Raw genomic sequence first — 19,278 nt, 5'->3', positions numbered from 1 at the left:
CAGCTCACCGTAATTCTGATGTAGCCCGGTAAAGAAAAGAGACTTAAAGGATTATTCATGTTACATGCAGTCTGGATTTTAGTTATCTGTTTTTCCACATTTAACCTGTTATGTTACTTGTACTACACTGTAATATCACACATTTTAAATGTTTTTGCAATACATATTTGCAATAAATTTATTTATTGGGCTTTGTGCTCAGCAAATCAACCTATTCTGACAACTCAGAAAGCGTGCCTGCCCTGCCCTCATAAATGACTAGGAATTATATCTTTGTAACAAAAAAATTATAAAAAACCAGAATAATCATATGACTGAACAAAATGTTAAATTTCTGAACACAAAGTTTCAAAAGGAAACAAAACTAGAATGGCACTCACTAGAATGCAGATCACTGCCTCCCCTCTGTCTGGCTCGTTAGATTTAAAAATCATGACATGACACGTGACTGTCGGTGGGGTCCTGTAGGTGGCAATAATGTACATTTGAAAGTGTATGTGAGCTGCCACACACCGAGAGCGCCATCAGGGGGTGGCCAGGGGTGACCCAACTCACCAGTCAGAACAAGTAGTGGTGGCCCCATTATAGTTGCCTCATTTTCCAACGGCGGAAAATAATGGCTTCTTCTAAAAAGTTTTAAGGAAATTGAGCATGTCATTTTTGCGTGACCTACATACCTACCAACCAACAAACCAACACTACGCAATAAGAGCATGATCTCTCATCTTGCTAAATCTGTTCGGTGGAGTTAACCAGTATGTCTAACTGCAACGAGGAGAAGTGTTGTATAGTTTTAATCTAAGTCTTGGTCTGGTACACACAAAGATGATGAGCTGGACGATTTGTATCCCAATTCCTCCCTCCCACTACAACCAAAGTCAGCAAAAGCCTAATTATCAGATGGATTTCAAGATTTTCCTGACTGATTATCCTTTGGTGTGGAGTGGGTTAAGAGTTACTTTTTTCTGCTCGAAAAATAGTCAAGGTGAACAAACGTTCAATATTTACAATAAAAAATCCTTAAGTGTGTTGTCAACACAGAGGATAGCCAAGCAATGGTAGAGTTTTTGCATAATATGTCCTAAGAGTTATTCATCACAATAGAGAAAGATATTTGTTAGCAAGAAATTAGCACTACAATGTAGTTACCGGATAAGCTAACAGCTAACTTAGCTTCTTCTACTTCTTATACTACTACTCTTGTTGATATTTTTGGGCACTATGGGTGTCTTCCTGTGGCACCATGTTGCTCACGTCAGTTCTGGTACTATGCCAGGTTAGGTGGACAAGATAGATGACTGTCGGTGGGGGGATCGTTAAGTGTGGAGTGTGGTGAGTACGTAATCGAGTTCACCACACATCATCATCAATCATGTTCATTGCAAAAAGCATAATTTAATTTTATTACTTATTATCTATTATGACGCTAACTTAGCGACTGCTATACTGTGTCTTTCAGTAAACTACTTTTACTCTAATAACACACTTGGGTATAGTAAGTAATGGCCATTTTTTACAGGGCTCTGTTACTGTTACACACACATACACACACTAAATCTTCTACCAACTGCATCGCAACCTTCACTCCTCCAGCCACTGTGACGTTATCACCCATGCATGTGAACCGGACCAATCGAATAACAATAATACACAAATCAAAACAAAACTAAAAAAAAAAATGCATAAGGAACCCAAATGTAATAGATTGACTCTCTATATGGCACTCATGAAAATGTATTTTTTTTTTTACTTTTTCTCATTTTGTTTTTTCCTTGAATTGATGCAAACCTATGGGGGGCACAAGTCAATGCAAACTGTAGGCCAGTCACAAGCCCAGATAAATGCAGGGGGTTGCGTCAGGAAGGGCATCCGGCTTAAAACTTTGCCAAATAAATATGAGCGTTCATCTAAAGAATTTCATACCAGATTGGTCATGGCCCGGGTTAGCAACGTCCGCCACAGTTAACCTGCAGGGCGCCGGTGGAAATTCAGCTACTGTGGGTCGAAGACGAAAGAGAGGTGAAAAGCGGGTTCTTAGGCAGAAAGAGAAGAGGAAAGCACAGGGTCTATAATTGAATGTTGGGACAATGACAGGAAAATCTCAGGAGCTGGTTGACATGATGTTTAGGAGAAAGGTTGATATTTTGTGTGTCCAGGAGACCAGGTAGAAAGGCAGTAAGGCTAGAAGTTTAGGGGCAGGTTTTAAATTATTTTACCATGGTGTAGATGGGAAGAGAAATGGAGTAGGGGTTAGTTTATTTTAAAAGAAGAGTTAGCTAAGAATGTCTTGGAGGTGAAAATAGTATCAGTGATGAGGCTGAAACTTGAAATTGAGCGTGTTATATATAATGTGATTAGCGGCTATGCCCCACAGGTAGGATGTGACCTAGAGGTGAAAGAGAAATTTTGGAAGGAGCTAGACGAAATAGTTCTGAGCATCCCAGACTGAGAGAGAGTTGTGATTGGTGCAGATTGTAATGGACATGTTGGTGAAGGAAACAGGGGTGATGAAGAAGTAATGGGTAAGTACGGACTCCAGGAAAGGAACTTGGAGGCACAGGTGGTGGTAGACTTTGCAAAAAGGATGGAAATGGCTGTAGTGAACACTTTTTTTTCCCAGAAGAGGCAGAAACATAGGGTGACCTACAAGAGCGGAGGTAGAAGCACGCAGGTGGATGACATCTTGTGCAGACGATGTAATCTGAAGGAGGTTACTGACTGTATGGTAGTGGTAGGGGAGAGTGTAGCTAGACAGCATAGGATGGTGGTGTATAAAATGACTCTGGTGGTGGGGAGGAAGATTAAGAAGACAAAGGCAGAGCAGAGAACCATGTGGTGGAAGCTGAGAAAGGAAGAGTGTTGTGCGACTTTTCGGGAAGAGCTGAGACAGGCTCACGGTGGACAGGAGGAGCTTCCAGAAGACTGGACCACAACACCGAAGGTGATCAGAGAGACAGGCAGGAGAGTACTTGGTGTATCTTCTGGCAGGAAAGGAGAGAAGGAGACTTGGTGGTGGAACTCATACAAGAGGTTAGCTAAGAAGTGGGACACAGAGAACCAAGGAGAGGAGAAAGGAATACATTAAGATGCGACATAGGGCGAAGGTAGCGGTGGCAAAGGCCAAACAAGAGGCATATGATGACATCTATGCCAGGTTGGACACTAAAGAAGGAGAAAATGATCTATACAGGTTGGCCAGACAGAGGGATAGAGATGGGAAGGATGTGCAACAGGTTAGGGTGATTGAGGATCGCGATGGAAATGTGTTGACTGGTGCCAGTAGTGTGCTGGATAGAAGGAAAGAATACTTTGAGGAGTTGATGAATGAGGAAAATGAGAGAGAAGGAAGAGTAGAGGAGCCAAGTGTAGACCAGGAAGTGGCGATGATTAGTAAGGGGGAAGTTAGAAAGGCATTAAAGAGGATGAAAAATGGAAATGCAGTACTGATGACATTCCTGTGGAGTTATGGAAGCATCTCGGAGAGGTGGCTGTGGAGTTTTTGACCAACTTGGTCAACAGAATTCTTGCGGGTGAGAAGATGCCTGAGGTATGGAGGAAAAGTGTACTGGTGCCCATGTTTAAGAACAAGGGCAATGTGCAGAGCTGTGGGAACAATAGAGGAATAAAGTTGATGAGTCACACGAAGTTATGGGAAAGAGTAGTGGAGGCTAGACTCAGGACAGAAGTGAGTATTTGCCAGCAACAGTATGGTTTCATGCCTAGAGAGAGTACCACAGATGCATTATTTTCCTTGAGGATGTTGATGGAAAAGTACAGACTGCAGGGAGACGAGATAGTGAGGGTGGAGGACTTTAAATACTTGGGGTCAACAGTCCAGAGCAATGGTGAGTGTGGTGAGGAAGTGAAGAAACAGGTCCAAGCAGATTGGAACGGGTGGAGGAAGGTGTCAGGTGTGTTATGTGACAGAAGAGTCTCTGCTAGGATGAAGGGCAAAGTTTATAAAACAGTGGTGAGACCAGCCATGATTGTACAGATTAGAGACAGTGGCACTGAAGAGAGCTGCAGGTGGCGGAAATGAAGATGTTGAGGTTCGCTCTAGGAGTGACCAGGTTGGATAGGATTAGAAATGAGCTCATCAGAGGGACGGCCAACGTTAGATGTTTTGGAGACAAAGTTAGAGAGAGCAGACTTCGATGGTTTGGACACATCCAGAGGAGAAATAGTGAGTATATTGGTAGAAGCGTGATGAGGATGAAGCTGCCAGGAGAGAGCTAGAGGAAGACCAAAGAGAAGGTTGATGAATGTGGTGAGGGAAAACATCAGGGCAGTTGTGTTAGAGAGGAGGATGAAGGAGAAAGGCTTAACATGGAAAAGGATGACACGCTGTGGGGACCAATAACGGGACAAGCCGAAAGGAAAAGAAGAAAGAAGAAGTTTTTTCCCTTCCATCCATCCATCCATTTTCTGAGCCGCTTCTCCTCACTAGGGTCGCGGGCGTGCTGGAGCCTATCCCAGCTGTCATCGGGCAGGAGGCGGGGTACACCCTGAACTGGTTGCCAGCCAATCGCAGGGCACATAGGAACAAACAACCATTCGCACTCACAGTCATGCCTACGGGCAATTTAGCGTCTCCAATTCATGCATGTTTTTGGGATGTGGGAGGAAACCGGAGTGCCCGGAGAAAACCCACGCAGGCACGGGGAGAACATGCAAACTCCACACAGGCGGGTCCGGGGATTGAACCCGGGTCCTCAGAACTGTGAGGCTGACGCTCTAACCAGTCAGCCACCGTGCCGCCGTTTTTTTCTGTGGGTGTGGTTTTCAAAGAGAGAATGACAAAAAAGTAAAAATAGGCAAGTGCACAGACGGGTACATCTCAATAAATTAGAATAGTGTCAAAAGCTTAATTTAGTTAGGTGGTTCAATTAAAATAGTGAAACTAATAGTGATGCACTACACACACATTATTTCAATACTTTTTTTAAGAATACATAATTAATCTTGATGATTATGGATTAAAGCAAATGCAAACCTCTCTAGAAACTAGAATATTACCGGTACATAACAACAAAACAATTCAAGAAACAATGAACATGATTTTTTTTATGGAGAAATTAGGCAAGAAATTGCCCTCTGAAAAGTATTTTCCAAAGCGTTTAATGAATCTATGTAATGTATGAATACTGAAATAAATTGACTTTTCTACCATATTCTAATTTATTGAGATATACCTTTAGCATCGGATCTATAAGTACACTTTACAAAGCAAAACTAACAAAACAAAGTAAGCTAGCAATATTCAAGTAACTAACATAGCACTTTCGGTTTTTGCTCGAATTTTAAAACCCAAAATTACACTACTTTCAGTAGCACAAACAACAATATACAAATACATCCATCCATCCATCCATCCATTTTCTGAGCCGCTTCTCCTCAGTGGGGTCTCGGGCGTGCTAGAGCCTATCCCACCTATCATCGGGCAGGAGGCGGGGTACACCCTGAATTAGTTGCCAGCCAATTGCAGGGCAAATACAAACAAACAACCATTCGCACTCACATTCACACCTACGGCCAATTTAGAGTTTTTTCAATTAACGTGCATGTTTTTGGGATGTGGGAGGAAACCGGAGTGCCCGGAAAAAAAAACCCACACAGGCACGGGGAGAACATGCAAACTCGACACAGGCGGGGCCGGGGATTCAACCCCGGTCCTCAGAACTGTGAGGCAGACGCTCTAACCAGTCACCACCGTGCCGCCTATACAAATACATACAAAATTAATAAATGCTTAGGGTACTTACATTACAAAGATTAACATCTTCCTTTAAATAACAAATGACTCGCGTTTGTTTAAGGGAGCGGTGCCCCCTCTTGCCCCTGCGTATAGCCGGCCCCGTTATACACCGACTTCCATGTCTTTATACGGTCAAATAATAATAAAAACCAAGTAGCAAAGCCTATTGTCCCCAGACAATACAACTACCTCTGTAAGACTAAAAGATGCATCTTGACCTAAAGGCCCACCATTGTAATGAAAACATTGCTTATCTTTAGCGGTTATGACTCATCAAGGATTGTACAGCAAACAGATGTTACCTAAAGATAGGAATGGGTCTACTGCAATACTCTATCCATATATGGCTTTCCAAATCTGTCTTATCCATCGAGCATAGACTACATCTGGTCATAAGGAGACAGACAATTGACAATGTTTGAGAAAATTCGATAATTGTTGCAAGGTTACTTTACACTATATGGACGAAAAGTATTGGCGTACATGGTCATCACACCTACATGAATGGAAATGTTGAGGCACTGTATAACAGCTTCCACTCTTCTGGAAAGTTTTCTATAATTTTGTAGGCACATGCTTGAAAAGAAAAGGGTCTACCTAAAAACTATTCCCACAAAGAATTATCAAGATAGCTTTATCACACACAAAAGTAAGATACAGGGGGAATAAAGGAATTTATGAGTCAGCCTCTGATGATTGATTGATAAAGAGCTTATGAAAAGAGCTGAACACTTTTGCCCATATAGGAAGATGAACTATATAAAATAAAGGTTACATTTTGAAGAGACATCTTGCCATTGGTTTTTAAATCAGCATAACTAAACAAGAAAAACAGTAAGAATAAGAAGGGGAAAAGAAGTGATTTAGAGCAGTATGAGGTGTGCAATGGCCAAACTCTACTGTACATGCACACTTCTGCAAAATAATCAGATTTCAGGATGGTATCTTACAGCAGTGGGGGTGTTGGGTGCGGTGCGCCTGCGTAAGGACAGACGTTGCTGGCTGCGCAGTGAGAACCTGCGAATTGACTCCCTGCTGCGGGAAGCTAGCGAGCGCAAGGAGTTTGTTCTGTTGAAGTGGCCGGTCCTGACCTCTCCTTGTTCTCTCTCCACTGAACTGGAAAAAAAGCTGAGTGCCCCATGAAAGGAGCGACGGGCATTTCCTACCCATCCTGACACTTGGGAATGCGCCACTGACAGCTTGTCCCCTAGATACTCCATCACAGTCCAAGCAAGCCACACAAAACCAGCTGTGTCACGATGGTCTGTGAGCTGAGCTGTTATCCCAGCAACAAGGAATCATTAAGAGTGCAGGTATGCAGGAACTTTGTCCTTTTCACTTGTATGGGCTACAGGGTCAATACTGCAGCAGTGCGGAAGGTGACTGAACAAAACTGCCCATGTGGTCTGATGCAGTAGCGATGCTTATAGTTTTTGAAGCAACTATAACACCAGCCAGTCTGACTGTAACAGGAGCAAGCGTCTATTTGGTTTCACTTGTTAATGTTTTTTCTGCAGTGCAGTCCCAGAGGAGCCACACGGGCTACGTTTCAGCTCATCACTGTCAAGGCTTCAGGCTCTCAGCCAGTGAATTGTGACATTTCTAATGTCTATTTTGACACACACAAGATATGCTTGCTATGATATTCGTGTAAAACTAATGCCTGGACATGTAAACGTGATGTAATACTGCTCTACAGCTAGTGTTTACTTATAGCTAGTGCGCCACTAAATACTGTGCTGTTTACCAACACGCTCTGCCATGTTTCTTTGCTTCCAAGTGCAGAAAGTAACAACTACTCATGGACTCGTCTTAACAAAAGTTTTCTATCCTCATGATAAAGGGACTTGGGAAAAAATACTGAGTAATAATTAGATTTTTAAAAACTCTCGCCAAATCAGCAGGTAGATGCTCATCTGTCCAGATTCCAGCCTCAAATGGAGCCAAAAAGACACTTCTCCCAGGTTTTCTTTCTGAATCAAGCCAAGGTTAAAAAGGTTGAAAAATCCATCAACGGTTAACCTCCCATGGCAGCTAAGCGTTGCTATCCTGGCAAAAACGAGAAAAGATACAAGAGAAATGGTTGTAAAAGGAACGCTGCTGTGGTAATTTGTATTCCACAAAGAAACTCAGAGAGCAACCACTGGCCGGAGCAAGAGACGTGGTAGGAAAGTCAAATCCAGAGTGGGGGGAAAAATACACTGTTCTCTCCTTGCGTTAATCTGCAGGTACAGACAGGTAGGAGAAAATGCGTCAGCAGTGCTCCTTTCTGTATTCAGGACATTAGGAATCACTGTCAAGGAGAAACTGGGTGGAGAGAGGGAGTGTGGAGTCAGAGAGAGCAAGAGCAAGAATGGGAGGTCCCTGATTCCAAACAGGAGGGAGAGGGGAGGGTAACATATGTTCTGCGCTGCTGTTGCTCAGGCATGTTTTGTGTGGTTCACAGCCACAAAAGAAAGGTTTTGGAAACAAATATAGAGGGTTAGTAAAGAGGTTGTAACAGCACAACACAGAATTCAAAAACTTGGCATGATGAAATGTCAACAATAACCGAATAGTGATGAAATGAGTGTGTGTGTGAGATCAAGCTGGAAGAAATATAGCTTGATGAACTATGCAGAGAGAACGTTAAACGTGTCTATATGTTATAAACCAATTATTCAACAGTGTTGCCATAAGGAAGTATCACAACACTTTTTAACTGTAAACTTAATATTGTGTACAAGAAACTCCAAAATAACAATACTCCAAAAACACTTCACACAATTCAGATGAGAGTAAACTGAGACAGAGGAGCAAAAATGCTGCATCACTGTCAAACTATGCCCTCTACAGGTAATCTTTGTAACATACTCGGGAAGCAGCTTCTACAGGAAACAGCTGAGTAATTTGTCCGTTCTGAACAGCTAAAAAGCCCACATTTCTCTGAATGTGTATATTTGCCACTTCTGTAGGGCTTACATAGGTATTTAATAGTGTTAAAGTTACTTTGTAAAATATGTTCAAGATATAGGAATGATGTTATTTGCGTTAATTAAAAATTATAAATGATAATGGCATATAGATCCTCTCAATGCCTTTTCTTAAGGCTTTAAAATGTGGGGAAGAAAGGTATCACTGTCGGCAATAATACTGCATTCCATTATGCACCAAATAGAAGAAAATAACCACAAATATTTACTTTATCCTTGATTTGTATTTGAAATATCCAAATGTATGTACAGGAAATGAAAACAAGCTGCTCTGCATTGTCTCTATACCAACCATTTGATCAGTTGTGACTCACAGCTGCTCATCAGTTCCCCTCTTGTGATGATATCATTCAGTACACAGCAGCAGCCAAGCAGAAACCCAACCAGAGACCGCATACAAAGGACATGATAAGTAGCCTAAAGACATACTGTACTTCAGTTATATTTCCGGACATGTGGAGAACGGCCTCCTAGAAAAATCGATAATTGTTGTAATGTTACTTACCCAGGGGAAGTGCAGGCTCAAGCAACATGACCACAAGTACAAGTTGTACAACAAAGCTCTCAGCCCTGTGCCCATCTCTGCTCTGCTCAGCCTCACTCACCAGCTTCCCTTCGCCTAAGACCATGATGTCAGCACACAACCATCACCTCATCTCTGTGACTCTGAGGACCCTCCCTCCAGCAAAGGTATTTTTTGAAAAAAAAAAAAAAAAAAAAAGAACCTATTTTTATTGGTCATGCAGCTATCCAATATAAAGTAGTAGGGGAGATCGGGGGTAGATGCCACACTTTTACTCTCTTATATATTTATATACATACATCACATGTAAACAAAACGTATACCAGATGAAAGACCAAAGTCTCAGATATATATTTCGTACTCATGTCATTTTCATATTTTGTGTCAGTGCAGAGTTATAAGCAATCTAATAGAGTGTGAACATGTGACAGGTTGCCCAACCATCGGCTAAGTTGTCTCACTATATGGGGTAAGATGTGAAGAAGTGATCATTGAAATCAGGCACAGAAAATGTTCATCATTAAGCATGAAAAAGTCATTGAACATAACCATTGAAAAAACATTAACGGGAAATATTACTATTAATATAACACTGAATTAAAGTCCTTAGGAACTGCTGGCACGTAGGCCATGGCTCTCAGTCTCAAATGCCTGATTTACCTTTCTGAAACTGAAAATTCAAGCTTAAACTGAATTGCAAAAAAGAAAGCTTTGCTTCATTATGAAAATGCATTTGACAACTAACCTCAAAATGACAGACATTTTGCCTCAAACTACCATATTTGCCAATGCTAGCTCTAGCTTAAAGTTAGTTTGAAACAGAACAATGACTAAAGTATGACAAGATGCCTTAATCTCTCCTCTAACAAGTCCACATGTATCACTGCTAGGATAGTTTTTATCTGGAAGAAGCTTATTTTAAAATATAGAAAATTAACTTTTTTTATTTTTTTTACTTTGGGTTGTGCAAAAAGGTTTATTGGCGCTCATCTCAGCTCACAATGTGTGATTCTCTTCTCAGACAGGACATGACCCCTGACCATGTTAAGGAAGAAAACTAGTATTCAACTTTTGACCGGGGTTCAATCCCCGGGCCCCGCCTGTGTGGAGTTTGCATGTTCTCCCCGCGCCAGCGTGGGTTTTCTCCGGGCACTCCGGTTTCCTCCCACATCCCAAAAAGAAACATGCATGGTAGGTTAATTGACAACTCTAAATTGACCGTAGGTGTGAATGTGAGTGCAAATGTTTGTTTATATGTGCCCTGCGATTGGCTGGCAACCAGTTCAGGGTGTACCCCGCCTCCTGCCCGATGATAGCTGGGATAGGCTCCAGCACGCCCGCGACCGTAGTGAGGAGAAGCGGCTCAGAAAATGGTTGGATGGATAATTGCGACCTCTGGTGGAGAAGATATTTGCAATACCCATGTGATAACAAGCCCCGGTCTCCCATATCTGCCCAAAACAAATAGACCAGACTCTACTATTAATTAAAAAAGGAACATTTACAAATAACTTTTTTGAGGATACTAGGAAATTCACATATGAAGAAATAGCATGATTGCTCAATATGTTCATTTGTTTTTCTGTATTTCTATTCATTCATTCATTTCAATACGGTGTCTATCAATTTAAAGAAACTGACTAATTTGAAAAGCAAAACCATAGATTTTTTTCCAGGCTCTCATATTAGTCGAAGTCCGATAATATAAACTACTCATTTATGTTATCAGTGTGGCTCTTTCGTTTAGTGGTATGAAGCCAATGGCTCATTCTTAGTAGAGATATATACTGTACTAATGGGGCTCTCAGACTATGCAAATATACAGATTAGCATACGTGGGTAGTAATGTTCTACATTTACTCAAGTAACATCCATCCATCCATCCATCTTCTACCGCTTATCCGAGGTCGGGTCACGGGGGCAGTAGCTTTAGCAGGGACGCCCAGACTTCCCTTTCCCCAGCCACTTCATCCATCTCTTCCGGGGGGGATCCCGAGGCGTTCCCAGGCCAGCCGAAGGATGTAGTCTGTCCAGCGTGTCCTGGGTCGTCCCCGGGGTCTCCTCCCGGTGGGACGTGCCCGGAACACCTCACCAGGGAGGCGTCCGGGAGGCATCCGAATCAGATGCCCCAGCCACCTCATCTGGCTCCTCTCGATGTGAAGGAGCAGCGGCTCTACTCTGAGATCCTCCCGGAAGACCGAGCTTCTCACCCTATCTCTAAGGGAGAGCCCGGACACCCTGCGGAGGAAACTCATTTCGGACGCTTGTATCCGGGATCTCGTTCTTTCGGTCACGACCCACAGCTCGTGACCATAGGTGAGGGTAGTAACGTAGATCGACCGGTAAATCGAGAGCTTCGCCTTTCGGCTTAGCTCCTTCTTTACCACAACGGATCGATACAAAGTCCGCATCACTGCAGACGCTGTACCGATCCGCCTGTCGATCTCCCGTTCCATTCTTCCCTCACTCGTGAACAAGACCCCAAGATACTTGAACTCCACTACTTGGGGCAGGAGCTCATCCCCGACCTGGAGAGGGCACGCCACCCTTTTCCAACTGAGGACCATGGTCTCAGATTTGGAGGTGCTGATTCTCATCCCAGCCGCTTCCCGGCTGCCAACAGCTCCAATGAGAGCTGTAGTAAGTTGCAAATGTTTTTCTCTCTCTCGTGCGCTCCTTCACGAAGTTATTTAAGTGAATGAAGCAATGTTTCTGTAGGGCTCAATGCATGTGTTGTTGGTTTTTGGGCAATTAAAATTGAAATAGTGGCAGGTGCATGTGGATTCCCATATATTTTTATTTTTTTATTTTATCTGACGTTCTTGCTGATTTTTACTTGTTTAATTTTATTTTTATTAAATCAGAAGTTACAAGTTACTCTGAGTAGTTTTTTTGACTGACTACTTTCTTACTCAAGACAATATTTGGAGAACTACTTTTTACTTTTACGTGCGTCATATTATTCTAAAGTAACAATACTCTTACTTGAGTACAATATTTGGCTACTCTACCCACCTCTGCTGATTAGTGAAATGTACAGATGATTAGGTAGGCATACACACAATAATTAGGTAACAGATGGACTACATTTTAAGTAAGGGATTAAAGGGAATCGATGTTCAAAATATTAAAAATGTTTTTAAAGCGCAAACGAAAGTTATGGTCAAATTGTGCCAGTTGAATAAGAAAATGATAACATGTTAATAATATGAATTACAGTATTTCAAATTTAACATCACTAGGACTACTCATAACCACTAGAAGGCGGTAGTGACCTTAAACTGTGAGTTCAACATTGTTAGTAGATGGCAAAAATACAAAAATATTTAACCATATTCTGAATCTAATTAAGTGTAGTAGTATCACTTCAGTTGGGTTAGTATTTAGACATGTAACCATGCGGCACTGAGAGAAAAAAAAAAAAACATCTCTGCAGGGCACACTTAATGCAGGCCATCTCATGTCGCAGCTTTCCCTGAGCCATACTAACAGGCTTCTGACGACATGCAAACAAATTGCTTAAGCCAATCTTGAATTGCAGGCAGGAGAAGGCATTTACCACCACTTGAGAGAGAACATCGTGTAAAATGGGTGGAGGTGAGCCTTTGATGCCATACCTTAAACATTAGTCACTAATTATCCCAGGCACATTCAGTTGCCAATGTCATTTTTTCCCCCAAAAATATCAGTTTTGATTGAGCAAGATCTTAACAGACACTTAACATGTTACTTTACTGTCTGTACAAAGCTTGGAAAGCAGTAGCCCAAAACACTTTTTCATAGGTTTGTGATATATGTTTTCATTATGCTTTTACTTTCATGAAAAAAATGCAATAAAATGTCTTGCAGCTGCTAAAGCCAAACTTACCCAGGTTTGGTGATCCTGTTCTCTGTGAGCGCTACGACTCCTTATTCTAAAAAGACTTTTCTCAAGAGCAACACCAGAGGGGGCTGATCTACGTGACATACTGCGAGACCGCATCCTGTTCAGTTCCTTGCAACAGAAAGAGACCAAAGAGAATTTTCTGCTCAGACATTTTTTTTTATATATACCTGGTTGCACTCAAAACTTTATAACCCTTTAGGGCCTTTTATGTACGGTGTTATTGTAGACTAGAACACACGTGACAGCAAAGGAACAATGTGGAACAAAGTAGGAAGGACAGCATACCCACACAGCCACTTTGCACTTTTTAAACTGTAAGTCAAACGCATTTTGTATGATTAAAAAAAAGCCTCTCAAAAGGAAGTGCATATTATCTTATTGCTATATTATTGTGGTTTGACAGAATTATTTTGAAAAAAAAATGAAAATTTACCTAATCAACGACATCAGAAATCACATTCCAATATAATCTCAATGAATTGCTTGATTGCAGTGATTACCTCAAAAGGTTGTGCAGTAAAATATTAGGTTATATGGGAACTAGGCTTTACATGATCAGGATCATTGGGACAGATCAGCGAGTTTAAAAAAATTATAACAGATCACAAGATGGAGGAATAATGTGTCTATTTAAATGACCTGTTCATTTACTGTATATACTTGTGTACTTAATTGCTAAAAAAATTATATTTACAATAAATGTATCTTTGTTCCTATATTTATGCCAGTGAGGCATAGTGACAGACAGAACAAATGAATGATCTTCTATTAGATGGCAGGAAGTTAATACAGTAATTAATATATCCACTTTTTGTGACATTTTTGTTTGTTGGTGTGCCGTGAGATTTTTCAATTGTAAAATATGTTCCTTGGCTCCATAAAGGTTAGAAATCACTGCTCTAGTCAGATCGTGTATTCTAATCAGTCAGGTCAAACAAACATTCCATGACAGAAATAATGGGTGCTAACTTACTGTAATTGAATTACTTTATTTTTAATTAAATTACTTCACCCACACCGAAACTTTAGAGCATGATTCGACAGAACAGCAGCATGTTTACGTCCAACCGTTCGTGCTAGCAGTAGCTTGCTAGGCTACATAACATTTTATTGCCTGCTTGTGAGCCGTATCATATTAAAAGTATGTGAACATACCTCAAGCAAGGCTTAAACGAACGTCCTCTCCTGTCCTGAGCCCCGGTGACCACCAACACACGTTTTTCCCCATTTTGTCCTTATAATACCGTCGGCGCGCTCCATTCTTATTGTTGTCAAGGTAACGAGTGTATCCGGTCGCATTTGAGTTGACAAGATAAATCCCAATGATCGTAAAAAACGGGATGCGGTGGTATCGGAATACAATATTTTATTGCAACAAGGCTAAAAATAAACTAGCTTTTGGATTCAAATATACTGTGCACGCAGCGACGCGGAGTAAATGTCTTTTGCGGAGCCCTGCGAATTATGACATTAAAGCCGATCAGCATAAAATGCTAATTATCGGCCGATACCGATCAGTCCGATAGAATCGGTGTAAAGTCTAATGGGAACCATTGTTTTTTTATGTATAATTCTATTGCACCACAGATAAAGTAGTGTCTTATATTCATTACGTACAGCAATAGTAGGTAAATTTGTATTTACTGCACAGTACAATCACTTTTGTCGTACTCAAGTTATTTCAGTGACCATTGTGGGGTTTCTTTCCTTAATGGAAGGGTACCAACAATTTTGGCTACATGTGTCGTACATGGTCAATGTTAAACACAACATTATTCAATGATATATTCATGCAAATGTCAATTAATAGAAACAATATACAAAAATAACATTTTCTCCATTAGATTAAAGATTTTACAGATCCCTCTAATTTACCTGGGATCCCTGGGATCTCCTGTGGTTCCAGACCTCTTCCTGGTTGTCTTGGGATTTTAGTTCTCTGGGTAACCAGACCTGATCAACAGGAGTACTGCCAGAGACTCCGGTTGTTGCCTCTCTTTGGACAAAAGGGTCCAAGTAAAGTGGCTCACCTTGCCTACGGCGCCAGTGGCGCTGTGAGGCCGGGGATTGTCCGTCCTGCCTAAAAAGCAGTTGGTCTGGGCTGACTTTGGTTGTGTGTTTTCTGGGCTCATGAAGGGATTTGTTGTAAGCCACCTCAGTTGGCTGTAGCTCCCGTGGGCCATGGGTGGATAGCGTCCACACTGGACTTGTGAAGTCAACTGAAGTCTGTGGGGGTGCCTTCCACGTAATATCTCTTTCAGGTGCAGGGTGTAATATAGTACCAAAGTTGGAGTCTACTTCTTGAATACTGGCAACAGACAGTAGATCTTGATTGGAGTATGGCTGAGATTGAGATATAAAAGAGTCCACATCAAGAATGGAAGGTTTGTATGGCTCTTCAGCTCTGGGAGAGGGCTCCTTCCATCTTAGTGAAGGGTCAATGTGTTGAGAGGTGGCAGCTCTGAGCAAAGAGTCTACATCTACCACTTTGGGCCTCAAAGGGGACTGATCCAGCCTTATTCTCTCATGTTCCTCTTTGCTGTGTTTCTCCTTTAGTCTGTGTCTCTCTGCTTCTTGAAGTCTGGCAATCTGTCTCATTTTCTCTGCCTCAGCCTTTTCCATCTTCTCTCTCTCTGCCTCCCATCTAAGCCTTTCATTCTGCGGGGCCTGTTGTATTAGCCTTTGGTACTGTTTCTCAGCGTGGAGTTGTTTTCCCCTTTGCAAGTCTCTCAGTCTGTCCAGCTCTTTAAGCTTTTCCCTCTCAATGTCTTCCTCACACTCCCTCTCCATTTGTCTTTGTTTTTCCCATTCCTTATCAATCCCTTTCAGTCTTAGCATTTCCTGTTCTAACGCCATTTGTCTTGTTTTCTCAGTGTTCTCTCTGAACCACTGCTTCTCAAGCTCAATAAAATGATACCTCTCATTTTCTTTCTGCTTCAGGTTTTGGTGGGAGAGCCTTCCTTCCTCTCTCTCTTTACCTCTCTCCAGTTCCTCCATTCTCTTGTTCCTTTGCATTTCCAAAAGAAGTGTCTCCCTATCTAGCGCTGACTGCCTCTCTTCTTCTCTCTGTCTTTGTCTTTCCCATTCACGCTGCCTCTCTTGTTCCAGTTCTTGCTGCATATGAACTCCCCACTGTCGCTCCTTTTCCTGCTCCCTCAGCCTCACCTGTTCTTGTTGTTGCTCAAGTTCTCGCATTCTCTCCATTTCTTGTTCTTTTTGCCTCACTTGTTCTTGTTGCCTCTTAAATTCTTGCTGTCTCTCCATTTCTTGCTCCCCCAGCCTAACCCTTTCTTGCTGTCGCGCAGGTTCTCGTCTCTCCAATTCTTGCTGCATCGAAACTTCTCGCTCTCTCTCCATTTCTTGCTCCCTTTGCCGCAGTAGTTCTTGCTGCCTCTTAAGTTCTCGCCGTCTCTCCATTTCCTGCTCCCTCAATCTCCCCTTTTCTTGCCGTCTCTCAAGTTCTTGCCGTTTCTCCAGTTCCTGCTCCCTCAACCTCACATGTTCTTGCTGACGCTCGAGTTCTTGCTGTTGGTCCATTTCTTGCTCCCTTTGCCTCAATTGTTCTTGCGGTCTCTCAAATTCTTGTCGTCTCTCCTTTTCATGCTCTTTCTGCCTCTCAAGTTCTCGATGTCTCTCCATTTCCTGCTCCCTCAGCCTCACCTGTTCTTGCTTCCTCTCCTTTTCTTGCTCCCTCAGCTTCATCTGTGTGTTCTGTCTTTCAACTTCTCGCTGTCTCTCAATTTCCTGCTCCCTTTGCCTCAGTTGTTCTGCGTGCCTCTCAAGTTCTCGTCGTTTCTCCTTTTCATACTCTCTCTGCCACTCAAGTTCTCGCTTTTTGTCCATTTCCTGCTCCCTCCCTCTCATCTCTTCTTGCTGCCGCTCCTCTTCCTGCTCCCTCAGCCTCATTAGTTCCTGCTGTCTCTCAACTTCTCGCTGCTGCTCCTCTTCCTGCTCCCTCAGCCTCATTAGTTCCTGCTGTCTCTCAACTTCTCGCTGCCGCTCCTCTTCCTGCTCACTCAGCCTCATCAGTTCTTGCTGCCTCTCAAATTGTTGCCGTCTCTCCTCTTCCTGCTCCCTCAGCCTCATTAGTTCCTGCTGTCTCTCAACTTCTCGCTGTTGCTCCTCTTCCTGCTCACTCAGCCTCATCAGTTCTTGCTGCCTCCCAAATTGTTGCCGTCTCTCCTTTTCCTGCTCCCTCAACCTCCTCAATTCTTGCTGTGTTTCCTTTTCCTGCTCCTTCAGCCTCACCTGTTCTCGATGCCTCTCAATTTCCTGCTCCCTCAGCCTCATCTGTCCCTGCTGCCTTTGAAGTTCTCGTAGTTTCTCCTCTTCCTGCTCCCTCAGCCTCATTAGTTCCTGCTGTCTCTCAACTTCTCGCTGTCGCTCTTCTTCCTGCTCACTCAGCCTCATCAGTTCTTGCTGCCTCTCAAATTGTTGCCATCTCTCCTTTTCCTGCTCCCTCAACCTCCTCAATTCTTGCTGTATTTCCTTTTCCTGCTCCTTCAGCCTCACCTGTTCTTGTTGCCTCTCAATTTCCTGCTCCCTCAGCCTCATCAGTTCTTGCTGCCTTTGAAGTTCTCGTAGTTTCTCCTTTTCCTGCTCCCTTATGCTCATCTGTTCTAGCGGTCTTTCCATTTCCTGCTCTTTTTGCCTCATTAATTCTTGTTGCCTCTCCAGTTCCTGCTCTCTTTGCCTTTGTAGTTTTTGTTTTCTCTCCTTTTCTTGTTCCCTCTGCCTGTGCATTTCTTTCTGTCTCTGCTTTTCAAACTCTCTTTGCCTCTCTAGCTCTCTTTGCCTCTCTACTTCCTGCCTACTCTGCATCTCTTGTTCTTGCTGATTTGCCTTTTCTTGCTTGAAATACAACTGCCTTTGTTTTCCCATGTCTTTCTGCTGTCCCAACTCCGATTCTTGCAGACTGTGTGTTTGAAGCTCTCTCTGTTTTTGTTTCTCCCTTTCAAATGCTTTACGTCTTTCAAATTCTCTTTGCATCTCCCTTTCCTTCATCTGTGAAAACTGTAAAAGGGCTTGTTTCTCAATTTCCATTTGTCGCTGTTTGTCCCCATCAATAACTTTCATTTTGCCATTTTGCCTTTCATCCTCCTTTGTTTGTGCGCTTTTTACTACTCCCATCTTTATATCTGCTGTCGGCATATCCAGCACTGATACCACCTGCCTGGGTGAAATGTGGCTCATTCTCCTTACGTCCTCATATTTACCTTGTTTTTTTTCTCCAGATGTTTCATTTATTGACAGATTCCTCTTAATTTCAGCTACCTTACCTTGAGAGGTTACCTGTCCAGAACCTACTGCAAAATCACCAGAAGGCACTGCTGAATCTATAATGTCAGATCCAGTATCTAAAGAAGACACCGACTCCTGTATTTGTCCGGTCAAAGCAAAATAGGTTGCCTTGGGTTTTGGCTTTTCATCTATCTGCAGTGTTTTCATGCGTTTAGGAGCTCCAGGTATTTCCTCGTGGTCTGCTTCTTTCTGTCTGTCTTTATCTTTATTCAAATCCATTTCTTTTTCCCTTTGTGAGTGGTTTAGCGTGGCATTTTGCACACCGGCTTCTTGAGCCACACCTGCAGTAGGCCATTTCTGCAAGGATCCTATTCGCAAGTATCGAGGTTGTTGCTCTATTGCCATTGCTGAAGCTGGTTCACCTTTTATTAAACTAGTTGTTTCCATCATTGTCCTGTTCCCTTCTGAGTGTCTGGAGTTTAAGGTCATGGCTTTATCTTCCCACTGAGCAGATGGAATGCTCTCACTCACTGCCCTGTTCTCTCCCATTCCTTGCACTGTGTCCATGGTGTGGTTCACTCGCAGGATACTTGGAGAAATATAATCTTTATACATGGCAGTCACCAAAGTTCCTTTATCCTTTTTGCTTCCTACTCGTAAAGGTGGGTTACTCAATAAGTCAGCGCCATTTGTCACACTAGATCTCTCCACAATATTATCAAATAAGGATGCTCGTACTGTCTGCATTTCAACAGTAGGACCACTTTGATTGCTGGTAGCACTTGACGCCTGTTCTGCCTCTGTACTTTCTGTAATTGAGTTGATCTTTTTGAGCTGATCTTGGAAATCCACACCCATCTGGTCAGTGGGGTTGACTGCGTCGATCTAAAAAAAAAAAAAA

The 19,278-nt window shown here is 42.5% G+C and overlaps 1 protein-coding gene and 1 long non-coding RNA gene across 4 annotated transcripts in view; one reads left to right on the top strand and one right to left on the bottom strand.

Annotated features, from left to right (window-relative positions):
• si:ch73-138n13.1 (trichohyalin) overlaps nucleotides 1-19,278 on the bottom strand; it is a 42,255-nt gene that overhangs the window by 13,991 nt on the left and 8,986 nt on the right. For all 3 annotated transcript variants that reach the window (XM_061766478.1, XM_061766479.1, XM_061766480.1), the window contains 2 exons: nucleotides 15,012-19,262; nucleotides 13,119-13,244 (listed from right to left, as the gene is read on the bottom strand). In XM_061766478.1, the coding sequence (XP_061622462.1) occupies nucleotides 13,119-13,244; nucleotides 15,012-19,262 (4,377 nt within the window). The remainder of the gene's footprint in view (nucleotides 1-13,118; nucleotides 13,245-15,011; nucleotides 19,263-19,278) is intronic.
• LOC133474645 (uncharacterized) lies at nucleotides 6,940-13,232 on the top strand. Its single transcript, XR_009787583.1, has 3 exons — nucleotides 6,940-7,068; nucleotides 9,323-9,417; nucleotides 13,100-13,232. It is a non-coding gene; the product is annotated as an uncharacterized LOC133474645 (long non-coding RNA).

Source organism: Phyllopteryx taeniolatus, chromosome 3 (genome assembly GCF_024500385.1).
Source record: "Phyllopteryx taeniolatus isolate TA_2022b chromosome 3, UOR_Ptae_1.2, whole genome shotgun sequence".
NCBI classification, from domain to species: Eukaryota; Metazoa; Chordata; class Actinopteri; order Syngnathiformes; family Syngnathidae; genus Phyllopteryx; species Phyllopteryx taeniolatus.
This window is presented reverse-complemented; position numbering and strand designations above follow the sequence as displayed.